The 13,357-nt window shown below is 43.9% G+C and overlaps 1 protein-coding gene across 1 annotated transcript in view; it reads right to left on the reverse strand.

Annotated features, from left to right (window-relative positions):
• LOC139544565 (ral guanine nucleotide dissociation stimulator-like) overlaps positions 1 to 13,101 on the reverse strand; it is an 81,188-nt gene extending 68,087 nt beyond the window's left edge. The window contains exon 1 of the mRNA XM_071351846.1: positions 10,725 to 13,101. Coding sequence (XP_071207947.1) covers positions 10,725 to 10,751 — 27 coding nt within the window. The 5' untranslated portion in view covers positions 10,752 to 13,101. The remainder of the gene's footprint in view (positions 1 to 10,724) is intronic.
• Between the last annotated feature and the right edge of the window lie 256 nt (positions 13,102 to 13,357).

Raw genomic sequence — 13,357 nt, forward strand, 5'->3', positions numbered from 1 at the left:
ATTGTGTTATTTCACCTTTCATCAGAGCGTGAGGTGGCAGTACGAAGGCAAACAAGGCTTGACTTCAGAGAGTCAGTGCCAAGGAGCATGGGGATCAAGGGATAGATGGCAATTATGATGATTAGAGCAAACTAAACGGATAGCTGAGGTGAAAAGGTCAAAGAATGAAGTGGATATATAGAGAGTTTATGGACAGAAACAGAAATGGGTGGACAAAAGAGAGAAGATGGAGGGGAAATGCATAAACTGACAGTAAATAAAGTGCACTCAAACAAAGGATGGATGAGAACGCAGACAAACTAATTCCAAACCAAGAGCTTGGGGGTAAGACTGAATCTGTGCACCAGGTATGTTAGGAAGCAGCAGCAGAACCCATATTAAGATGCAGAAGCAAAACTCAGACGACGCCGCGGAGCTTCCGTCGTTATGGAGACAGCCGAGCACTCATGCGCACTACCAACCCTGCCCGTGTGAGTTCTGGCTGCCGGCCAAGACACCAAGGCACTCCTCCAAGATGGACACGTCCAAAATGGTAAATGTCTCATCCTGCTTTACAAAATGTTGGTAATTCTCCAAAACCTTTCAGGCAGGTAGCCACCTCTCATGTCTTGAACATGTTGAGCCTGACAAGGAGGGAGTGCTCACTGGACAAAAAGCAAATGTTCCCGGAGCATCAAGGAGAACCCGGAACAAATGTTAGGGAATGTTCTTTAAACCTCTATAACCTATAGCCCAAGTAAGATTCTGGCATATTACATGAATCTACAGTAAAAATAAGTACCAAGGGCTAGGAAGACCAAAGTGTTTGGGATCCCATGTCATGTGACAGGAAGTGTGGAGGATCTGGGGTCTGGTCACTGGATGATAAGTCAACTCCACTTCCTGTGGGTCATATCCTCGGTTCCATATTTATCTCCAGCTCTTTGCCTGATACCCCTTCGGTAGAAAATAAGAACATAGCTCCACCTGCACCTACGGAGGTGTGATGATGGTGGTCAGGCACATCTCCATCATCATATGTTTCTATCTGCATTTCACTTCCTGAGTGTGCTGGCCACATCTTCCCCCATCCATACAGACATGTATCATGTCAACACTCCACAGAGGATCACATTTAAGTGCATGAGGATATGCTATATGCTTCACAACTTAATCCAAAAGTACATCATCACAGTGAGATAGCAGCTTCCTCCAGGGAAGCCCAGATGTAGGGATGGAGCAGCCTCCTTCCTCTCTCTGACAGACGACAGGAGACAGAGAGGTGTGTGTGTTTGACCTGCGTCTACTCAACTGGAAGGAGAAAATGGTTGCTGTGTCAAAGAGCAGCTAAACCGGGATTCGACGATGTGGCAAAACAAGCGCTAGGCTACACACACCACCTCCTTTGTTCACATACTGTCCCTGACTGGCCAGGTGCAGCGACTGGCCAGCTGCCATGGCAACAAAGTGACCATTCCCTGCCCCCCTTCCTTAAGACACAATAGGCAGAGAGATATTTATTGAGGCCTCATTGGCAGCCCCCGTAATTACAGCTTTCCTATTCACATAATTGTTTTGTTAGAACGGGGACGTTGACTTTCTAGCTACAGGCATTTTCATGTCTCATGTCAACTCTTCATCATGTAATAAATACTACCACGTCTGACTAGGCCTATATGACACGCATTCATGTGTTTTGTCTCAGGGAAGACCCCTCGGGGGTCCTCCCAGCCGCCTGAGCACAAAAGCTTATCCCCGTTGAGAGGCTTTCAACAATTAACGAGCGGCGCATCTGACTGGCAGAGTGTAAAACAACTGTCTGTCAGAGGGATGGAGATGGGCTCACAGCCAAGAAGCTTCTCAGCCATCTGATGTCCTGATCCCCACTGTCTCCAGAACAGTCTAACAAGCCACCCCAGCACAGGGGAGGCCAAAGGTCAGGAGTCAGGTCAGGGGTCGTTATAGAGGCAGAACAGACACACACAAAACTGCGACAACCCACAGACGTGTCTTGCAGCAACAACAGATTATGAGACTATGATCGTCCTTTAAGATTCAAGACTTGACTGACTTATTCAAAGACTTTAGACTTGACTTCTGTCTCAATGACTTGAGACTCAACTCAGATTCGTGCTCAATGACTTGAGACTTGTCCCAGAGTCATGGTCAATGACTTGAGAGACATAGGATGACTTGAGAGACTTGAGTCTGACTCATCCTCAAATGCTTGAGACTTTACTCTGAATCGTGCTCAAAGACATGAACCTTAATTTATTTCACCTTTATTTAACTAGGCAAGTCAGTTAAGAACAAATTCTTATTTACAATGACGGCCTACCCCAGCCAAACACTAACCCGGAGGACGCTGGGCCAATTGTGATGCCGCTCTATTGGACTCCCAATCCCGGCCAGTTGTAATACAGCCTGGAATCAAACCAGGGTCTGTAGTGATGCCTCTACCACTGAGATGCAGTGCCTTAGACCACTGTGCCACTCGGTTCAACTCTGGTTGACTCTGGTTCGTGACTCTGGTTCGTGCTCAAAGACTTGACTCGAACTTGCCCTAAGTGACTTCTGGACAGGTCTGGTCTCACTGATTTGCAGTGCAAGATGATACATCTCTCTCTTTATAGCGACACGTGTTTCGATGAATTGTGGCTATTATTGTGTCATAACTCAATGTACATGCTCTTTGTCTCTGAGACTTCGTGTACCATAGTGAAACGAGGTGGGCTTTGGACATCAACAGCATATATCCTCCCTGTTCCACCAACCTTTACTCCCATCTGTTTACCTTTTCTCAGCTAACCGCTGACAGATCCATTGTCGGGTTTCATTACAAGCGCATTGAGGAGAAGTCACAGGGTCTGGCGCCAGAAGCTGAAATGTTAGCTCTGATAAAAGGTTGAGTGGGAGGTTGGAGGTTGGTGCTTTATGTCCTTTATGACGTATGATATCATGATCATTCTCCCTTGGCCTTTCATAGTCTGCAAGTCATCCCACCTGGTCAACCCCTCCATGAATGTTCCTCCATTTGGCTCTCATCACCCTTAATTCAGGACGGATGCTTCCACACCCTATCCCTGTACTGTACAGCACACACTGTCCATGCTGTACACAGTCATAAAGGATGTGCTTCCTTGAGCCCTCAGCAAGGGAAGCATGGTAGAGGGGAAACATGGCGATAGTGGTTGATGTCATTTATGGGGTTAGCACAGAAAACAGGAGCAAGATACAATTGAGGGGAACAATGCATGTAAACTTTCCACACGTCTTTATTGGTCCAGTTTCATTCACTCACTACTCCAACCTTAAATCCAAGCATATGTACAATGCTATAATTTGCACATAAAATGTGTATCAATGTTGAACACATACACAAAAACACACAAACTTTATATACAATTATAGCATTGTACAGTTTGATTGGTGCAGCCAGGCATAACCAATCAACCCCATGGCCAGAGGGGCCCAGAGTCTGATCTACCACCATTATCACACTGAAGCAAAGCATGCCCCACCGCTTCTATAGCAACGAGGGAAGAAAAGAATGATGTCACCGCTATAAGTTACTGAAGAAAGGCACAGATATAAATAGTCCAAGGCATTAATAGTATCTGCTTTCTACCAGACGAGAATAAAGCATCAACAGCTGATGCTTTTGATGTAGCAGAGAATGAAATGTGTTTTTTTTCTAATAAAGACAAGGTACATCTGGTGCGTCCGGGAACACCACGCACAGCCAATCAAGGCGACAGCACTGCAGACACGCACACAAACAGAGCCTCGGTCATGACACTATTGTTGGTGGCAAATGACCTGTGTTCTGTTGGGCATTGCCTACCGTCTGTGAGGGGGGTGTAAACCAGGTGCAGCCTATCATTCAATTAGCAACCAAGGGACAGAGGCACAAATGAGCTCAAAACGCTGGGGGAGAAGCCTCACCCAGCACTACATAAGGCCTTTTCAGAAGGAAGGAACAAAGTGAGAAAATGGAATGAGGCGCAGAGAGAGGCATCCCAATACTATAAAATAGACTATCATGGATAGTAATGCAAATAGTAGTTGCTACATTATCTTGTCAGTAAACATGTTATCTTAACTCACATCTCTTTGCCTCATCCATACAGCTAATAACACAACAGTTGGTGTCAGCAGTGGGATCTAGCACTGCAGGTATAGTCACAACAAATGAAGTACTGACTACACACTTAGAAAAAAAGGGTTCTTCAGCTGTTCCCATAGGAACATAGGTAGAGCCCTTCTGTAGAAATGGTTCTACATGGAACCCAAAAGGGTTCTACCTTGAACTAAAAGGGTTCTACCTGCAACCAAAAATGGTTCTTCTCTAGCTAGAACAAAAGCGGTACCCGCTGTGTGCTGACCCGGTAGCGACGAACCTGGCATTTGCAATTGTAGAATCGCAATGCTCGTCAGTGGCCAATAACTTGACTTTGAGCCAATCAGAGAGCAGAAACTCCCACGTGGGGAGGCCAACAGGAGTGACAACAAAAATAAATGGGGCATTTTCTCTGTAAATACATGGTTAAATGTCATGAGCCAGTCATATTTCATATGAAATGTAGGCTATGGGATTGTAGCTAGCTAAGTGCACAGACACAATGCACACAACACTAAATACTTCCTCCAAGCTAGCTAACCACTGTAGCTAGTATTGACATTATAATTCAATCACAATGAATTAGTTTGCTGTGCTAGCTAGCGAATATGCTAAAGTTAGCTAGCTAGCTAAACATTTGGCTATGGACTTGCACTGGCAGTATGGGATTATGGAGAGTGAATTAAATTGTTTCTTCGTAATCTTGCTAGGTAGTTAGCTGTGGCCATCTGGCTAGTATCAACAAGGGCTGTCCACAAAAAAGCAACATTAGCGCAGCTAGCAAGCTAACATTGGGTTCTAGACCATTAACTAAGCAACACAGAAGGACATGCATTGCCAAACAACGCTACTGCCACCTTCTGGTTTGGAGTATTTTAACAAGGCTGAGTGGTTGACGACTTCAGGTTCTTTGCTGTGTGAACACAAAAGAGATTATACTAAGTACTGTTGCAGGCAAACGTTTGTGAGTGAGTGAGAGAAAGCAAGTGAGACAGAGAGAGAGAGAAAGAAATAGAGAGACAGAGAAAGGGAGAGAGTGAGAGAGAGAGAGAGAGAGAGAGAGAGAGAGAGAGAGAGAGAGAGAGAGAGAGAGAGAGAGAGAGAGAGTGTATGTTTGCTTGTTCTGTGATTGATATTGAAGGTTAATCAGTGAGAGTGAGGGGGTTGTGCATAATAATATGTATTTGTGAGTGTATAGATGTCACCAGTGACATAACTACTCTGTACAACACGTTCAAGCCAAACCAATCAAACGCACCCAATCAAAACACACCAAACCAATCAAACACATTGACTTGGCTAAAACTAGACTTTTAACATATTATTTCCTTTCCGCAGTTTCAGGCTTCTCTACGATAACTCCACGGACTGCTACAAAACGACAACACATTTAAGCTTCAGGCAGCTCTCACTACTAGCCTACATGATGATGGCCCAACACCTTCGGCCCCTCGCGGTCATACACACTAACACCCAGGCAGAAACAACAACTAGTGTCCCCTCACATTGTGACAGCGTGACCTTAGGCTGGTGACCAGAGGCCAGAGCCAAACAGAGAGAGAGACTCCATTCAACTCCTCGTATTGTCTCCTTGCCAAAGGAAGTGGCGTTTATCCGCCCTCACGTTCTTCATGATTGCACTCCTTTGTCTGCCGATGAGCGTAATGGAGGCAAAAAAACAAAAACATGAACAAAGGTCTCGACAAGTAGACCACGCGCAGCTACGAGAAACCATGTTAACGGTTGATTGTAACATTTTTGTGCGGCCATTGCACTGCAATGAACCGCAAGTGTCACTCATGGTTCGTGGTTGCTCATCAGCTACACTGCTGGTAATTAGATCATATTCATATTGTTGACCTTGAGTTCATTATAATGAGAGAGAGGGGAGGGGGATTATGGGAAGGTGGCTGGCTGGCCCTTTGTGACATCATCCCCTGTATTGGTTGGTTGGGGGAGTTGTTGATGATGATTGATGAGGGCAGTGTGTCATGTGACTTCCCATAAAACACGGATGACTGTCAGGCCCTATTCCTAGAGGAGCTGACGCCATAGAATTACAATGGGTATAAAATACATTGCAATTCAAATCCATGTTCCGTGATGTGTGGTTTGGTGGCCATATTGGGTGTACTATTTGGACTGTTTGGTTAATTGATAGTTATCCCATCCTTATTCGGAAATTTGTTTGGATATGTGTTCCCTGTGGCCATTGCAAGGAATGCATAAATGTACACAATGTACAAATAGAATGAACTCACTGACAATTCGCAATATCACGTTCACCAAATCAGCATGATACTGTGAAAAGCTGTGAAGTTCATTAACCGTATTCATGATGATTATTTTCCCATTGCTCATGTACCTCTGCTTTCATTTCACAAAGCAGAGGTTTCATGTCCTGTGAACACATGCAACTTTTTTCAACCTTTATATAACATTCTTCTCCTGAGCTTTCAAAAGAACTCCCTGCATACAAGTACCAGCACAGCGAGCATAAACATCTGGAAAAAACCAGCTCACACTGTAAACCAGTGGTTCTCAAACCTCTCCTCAGGGACCCCTAGTCGTTCCATGTATTTGATCTATTCCAGAGTTGGCACACCTGAGTCAACTTACCAACTAATCATCAACCCTGAATGTGAATCGGGTGAGCTAGTTCAAGACTACAACAAAGATATGAAACGTCTGGGGGTCACAGAGGAGAGGTTTGAGAACCCCAGCTGTAAACAGTTGGGTCGGGCAACAATTCACCGGAGTGACAGAGACATCTACTGGACATACCAGGTCACACAACTCTATCTCAGCTGGTTCCAATGTATCGTCCAACTCACACCAAAACCTGAAGCACCTACTTCCTCATGTTAACCCAAGCAATAGAAGATATGTAGATAGTTAACTTATGTAAATTATGCTTAGGAGCTATTTAAGTTTTGATGGTCATATAGCATACAAACTAAAAACTACATTTGTGAAACCCTACGAATGCATAAGAATTTCATACAGCCATCCTTTTCAAGTCTTCTCCTACAATGCACTCATTTTTAAAGGCAGTGAGTACAGTTCTGGCTAAGTGAATTGGAGGACTCCCCATTTTCCCCCAGTGGTCCGAGCTGGGCTGTCTGCCAACGGGGGCTTAGGTCCACAGGCTTGGCTGTCTAACCTGTTAGCATAGCAACGCTCTCGCAAAGGGGGCAGCAGAGGACACAGAGTGTGTGATCTGTTTTATAGGGGCTACTCTGAAGTTTATGGTCACACTATACTGTACATAGGCTGCCATTCCTGAAGTCAGACGTACTAGTACTAGGCAACATGCGTGCACACACACTCACAAATACAAACACATATATCTGTTTTCGAGAACACTCATTCTCATAACCAAAAGTTTACTAAGGGTCACAGACAGCAGTGTCAATCTCCAGTTCCTGTGTCAAATTACAAACACATAAGTGGGGGGTCCTACAGTGCTTCCTGTAACACACACGCATGCATCCACGCATGCACGCACACACACAGCAATACTTTGGTTGCACAGAGAGAGACTGATCTGGCTGGGGTGAATGGGTGTGCTTGGCCGCACAATAAGACTGATCTCCAATCAGACAAATCGTATGAAAGAGAAGGAAAGCAGAAAGAGCCACGGTCTGTAAGATTTCCACTAATTTTAACTAATGAAATAGCCTACACCCCTTGATTTGGAAAAATATGACTTCTAAATAGCTTCATAATCAGATTAGTACAGCTGTCTTATTGAGTCATGTTTAAAAACGAAGACCTACTACTGCATTCATGTTTTTGTTGTCATAGGAGGCTTGCAGAGTGTAGCTTTAAAGACTAAAGGAACAGAGAGAAACAGAGATTGGAAGTGTAGCTAATCGAGGACATGAAGTTTCTGAAAATGTACAAAGTGTCTATCTATCGATCCCTTCCGGATACATTCCAACGCAGCATCTGTCACTCTACCCTCTTATCTGTTATTTATTGACCTGGCTCTGGCTCAAGTCCAGCGAGACTTCACAATCTCACACCTACAACTCTCTTCAGCCCATTCGTTCCCATTCAGACTGCCAGAGAATGAGACCTAAACTGAAACTGCTTCCCAGTTCCCACACTAAGTTAGCCTAACATTAGCACCACAAGTTAAAGGTAAGGGTATAGCTATGGAGACGTGTACTTTACCATACTGAGGCCTCAAGATGTGGGAATATCCAGCCTGGTCTCAGAGCATTACGTATTATTCTGATGCAAAACGTACGATATGGTATGAATTCTAACGTTAGCTAGGCTAAGGGATAGGGGTCAGGGTTAAGCTTAGTGTTAAGTTTAGGAGTTAGATTAAAGGGTTAGGGGAAGGGTTAGCTAACTTGTTAGGTAGTTTCAAAGTAGCTAAAAAGCACTAAGTAGTTGAAAAGTTTCTAAAATGCTAAAATTGTCCGTGATGAAATTCAAACTTGCAACCTCATGATCGCTAGAAGTTTGCGTTATACGCCCACCCATCCAACCACCCTACTTAATTAACCACCTGTCTTAGTAACCATACCAAACGTAACATACAGGATTTACATCTAGTCTATGAGACCAGGCTGGTTATCCAATGTTGCAGTGCTGCACCCGCTAATGTCTTGTGGCCATGAAATACAAGTCCTCCAGGTAATAGTGAAAGGAAGATCTGGGTAAAATGCATTTGAGGAGCTCCAAGGTAATCGGACCAATGTATAATGCATTAAGATGAATAAATAAGTCATAAAGGGATACACTGTAACTAGGTGAAACAGAGAGAGAGACAAACACCCGGAAGAGTTCAAACAGTAAGCAGTAACAAACCAAAAACAGATACGCTGACAAAAATCACAGTAACAAAATATTTTATGAAAAGATGTGTTCTACTTATGGACCATATTATGGACCAAAACCTTGTATTTACTTGATAATACAGTAATTACATAGGTTGGTAGTGCAACTACATTGTAGGTATATGTTGTACACAGTTTAATATCACCAAACTCGTGGAACTCGTGTGGTAGTGCCGCTCCAGGCCTGGAGTTGGAGAACTCTGCAGTAGAGGCAAGGCCCAAGGGAACAGCACAACCACCCACTCCTTCTGCGACCCCCAGAGTCGGACCAACAAACAAACCAACGACGGCCCCCCACGGCCCCCCAGTGCTCACCCCTTCGGACCTTCCCCAAACACGTGCAACAAACGGGGCCTCCAGGGCCGGAATATCAATGGATTTCGAATGCCTTAGGAGGAGAAATGTAACAGTATTACTTTGTGGCCAACAGGTCATATGACATGGATGGAGAGTGAGAGGATGATGAGGTTGGGTCCAATGCGCTTACGCGACTTCCTCTCCTACACGTGTTGCCTTTGGATTGATTCCTTCTTGTAAATGTTTTGTGGCATTCCATCATATTAGGGGCTCCCGAGTGGTGCACCGGTCTAAGGCACTGCATCTCAGTGCTAGAGGTGTCACTACAGACCCTGGTTCGATTCCAGGCTGTATCACAACCGGACGTGATTGGGAGTCCCATAGGGCGGGACACAATTGGCCCAGTATTGGCCGGGTTTGGCCGGGGTAGGCCGTCATTGTAAATAAGACTTTGTTCTTAACTGACTTGCCTAGTTAAATTAAGGTTAAATACCAGGGAGTCATTTCAATTTCAAGGGTCTTGGCTTGGTGGTCCTTTCTATGACTCTTTGGTGGCAGATTGGGCCAGTAACCGAAAGGTTGCTTGTTCAAATACCCGAGCCGACAAGGTGAAAAGTCTGTCGATGTGTCCTTGAGAAAGGCACTTAACCCTAATTTGTTCCAGGGGCGCCATACTACTATGGCTGTAAAACTGGATATATCCGGTGTATGTGACAAAACATTTTATTTTATTTGTATTTTTTAGTGTAGAGAAAAAGTGGTGGAGGATAACTTCCTTAATACCCTCACAACCTCCCTCATTGGCTTTGTTAACATGCTGTGACTGCCATTTACAGGATGAATTCTGCTAAAGCACAGAAAAACGCCACATCAACATTTTAGAGCATCTCAGGATTAAATGTTTTTCAGGATTCAGTATGGGGAACACACAAACACTCTCTCTAACACACACACATTCTCTCTCTCTCTCTCTCTCACACACACACACACACACAGTACTCTAGGCTATTTTATAACAAGCTTTTCTGACCCATCATGTTGAAGAAGGCGGGTGGGCAGTGCTGTGCACTACACCATCCCATGTCCCCCGCACTGCCCTCGTTCTGCATGCCATGACAGATGTACAAAAGACATGGCCGTGTGCCAGGCCCTAATCTCTTTTGTAAAGACCATACAATGATGATCCCCTGCCTGGGGAAGTTATTTGAATAGTGCATTATTATGGTAATTCATTCCAAACCATTCTAGCAACTGCGTCCTAGCAGGTTGTTTATCTTAGTTTTTATTCTGAATGCTGTTTTTGCATTTACCGTGAGAAAGTAAATAAATAGGGCTTATATATAGCGATCAGGCTTTGTCTCTTTAAATGTCTGTCCGGGTAGCCTAGAACTTCAACTAGAGCAACAGATAAAAAAACCCGGATTACTTCACCTTTGCCAAAAATAATTTAAAGCAAACTATAAGTATTTTGTTACCTGTGTATCCAGCATCATCATCATCATCTTCTTCTTGGATTCATATCCCCTTCCTTTTCTTTTTCCTGGCAAATCTCGACGCGTCGTGAGGCACTCCTACAATAAAACTCTCCACATTTCGAGCGAAACAGCCAAAAACCCACTGACAGCGCACTTGAAACGTGTCGAATTCCCCGTGACTGTAGTAGCCTAATGCTCGTGGCTTGTACAGTGCAATATCCTCGGAGTACAACAGCGGTGTCCAGGTGTGTCATCAATTCCACCTCTGTTGATGGCACTCACTAAAAATCAGACTTTAAGCATTAAAAAAGCTTCTCGCACTTGAAAGTTAGGCTAATGGCCGAGTAAGAAAAATATCCTCAGTAATGGAAAAGACACTTGTTTCAAATCAAGTGGGCCACATATGGTTTCTATTCAGGGTGATAAACCCGCGGTCCAATTTTTTATCCAGAAATTTGTGGCGGAGCTTGGACAAATAACATTGAGAAAATAGAAAAATAGATCACAGTGGGACAATATTAGAATAAAAAACAAACGGCCATCATCACTTCATGCATGGATAGGCCATATATTCATATGACAGTTATATGCTGTATCTATATTTACATTTTAGTAATGTATCTGACGCTATTATTTAGAGCCACTTACAGGACGAATTAAGGTTACGTGCCTTGCTCAAGGGCACATCGACAGATGTTTCACCTAGTCGCCTCGGGGATTCGAACCAGCGACTTTTCTGGTACCTGCCCCCCTATCTGTGTGCAACGGGATGTTTGCTTGGTTCGAAAAATAAATCTCGATTATATCGAGTTTGCTCCCTTTAAATTCTCATTTAGATATTAATTTCATTTGACACTTGGAGACCAAGTGGAATAGATACGATCCCGATAGACACAATAATTCAATGTTTGCCTTGAAAGAAATATGTAAAAGTCAGTTACATTCTGAAATATGAATAAAAAAACGGCATAGGGCTATAAATCAGCGATATCCATGTACAATTCAATTGATATTCTCTCGCAGCCACTCCACCTCATAACATGATGCTAAAGGCACAGATGGATGACAGGGCGATCCCGATTTCTGGGTCATCTTTTCCTATTGCATTTTTCCCGACAAGATGCCATCACATTTTATGATTTTGTATTGGATATGATCCAACCATTAGCCTATAGTCATTATAATCATACAATTAATAAGCCCAACATGTATTTTCAGAGCTGGGTGCTCCCCATGTCGACATATGTATATCCAGAGGCTCCCGTTTCTATAATTATCCCAGTGTCTCCTTCATCAAAATATTCTCCTGACACAAAATGGATGGTCTCTCCAATGTCTTGCTTTTTCATATTCTTCTCTGAGCAGGCTCCTTCGGGATGTGTGGAATCCGTGTCATATCCCTCCTTCATATGCCTCTGAGGTGTTGGCTGTTCCGTTGAGAAAAAAATACTAACCCCATAAATAGCATGGTGAGAAGCGAGTCCTGTCTCAGCCAAGCAGACGCATTTAAATACAGAACGAGAAAGGTGGCCATGTACAAATAAACGACAAAAATCACTGGCATCCACAACGCACGTTAGCAAATGAAATTGGAATGCTTCGGTACCCACGAGCTGTTATTGACGAGGCTGGGATGCCTGTGTCTTGGGCTTTTCCTCAATTTCGCAGCATACCCTGCGCCGGAGTGGATTGTCATTTCTGAGCCCCGAAGCAGGCATAAAACCATTCATTCTCAAAATTGTCCCAGTGTTGTTCCTTGGTGTAGTCCCGGTCGGGCAGAATAATCAGTCGATCTCTCCCCGCCAGCCGGTTGTCGATGAGATGAAGAACAGAGGGAATACGGACAAACCTCACGACCCACTCGCGCTGAATTCTGCGTGCGCAGCCAGCCAGGGCAGATTTGACCTCAATCTGAAATAGCTACATTACAGACATGAATATAATCTATATTGGGTGCCTGCTGTAGTCTACTGTAGCTGTCACCAAAAGCTCAAAGCCGGCATTAAAAACAAATGTGATCACATAGCCTAGTATGAGGCCTTCGTGACAACATATGATAGGCTAGACTGGTGTGCAAATGTATCGTAGATAAAATGTAGGCTATTTAGTCAAATACAATACTGAGCCACACACTGGCCCTATGTTTGTCAAATAACTAACATTTATTTTACGGAAATTATAAATAGTTATATTCCTCTCTTTAAAGCCCTTGGTGTTTAGCTCGTGTGAGAGACAGGTAGAATATACAGAATATTCCCGTGATGCCTGGTCTGGCAGATGCGACAAGACTCCTCGTAATCCGCTACGATTTCGGCTTTCCCAAGTCAAACATAAGACTGATATTTTGTAAGATTGACAAATTCAACATGGGCCTACTATAAAACGTTGACAACAACCTATCATCGCTTACAGAGGGAAAATAATCATGGGCACCAAGCGGTCCTATTGTGCAAGTAAGGGAGGGGTTTCCATGGAAACAAGCTGCTGAAAGCTCCGTACCAAGCCAAGTATAATATCCAGTGATGCTGTACCACTATGGGGCAAGATTTCTAAATTCTGGAACTCATTGTATATTTTTACCAATCATTCAACCATAGTCCCATCATCAAGGTTCAGATATTTATACGAAATAG

The sequence above is a fragment of the Salvelinus alpinus genome, chromosome 18 (genome assembly GCF_045679555.1).
Source record: "Salvelinus alpinus chromosome 18, SLU_Salpinus.1, whole genome shotgun sequence".
NCBI classification, from domain to species: Eukaryota; Metazoa; Chordata; class Actinopteri; order Salmoniformes; family Salmonidae; genus Salvelinus; species Salvelinus alpinus.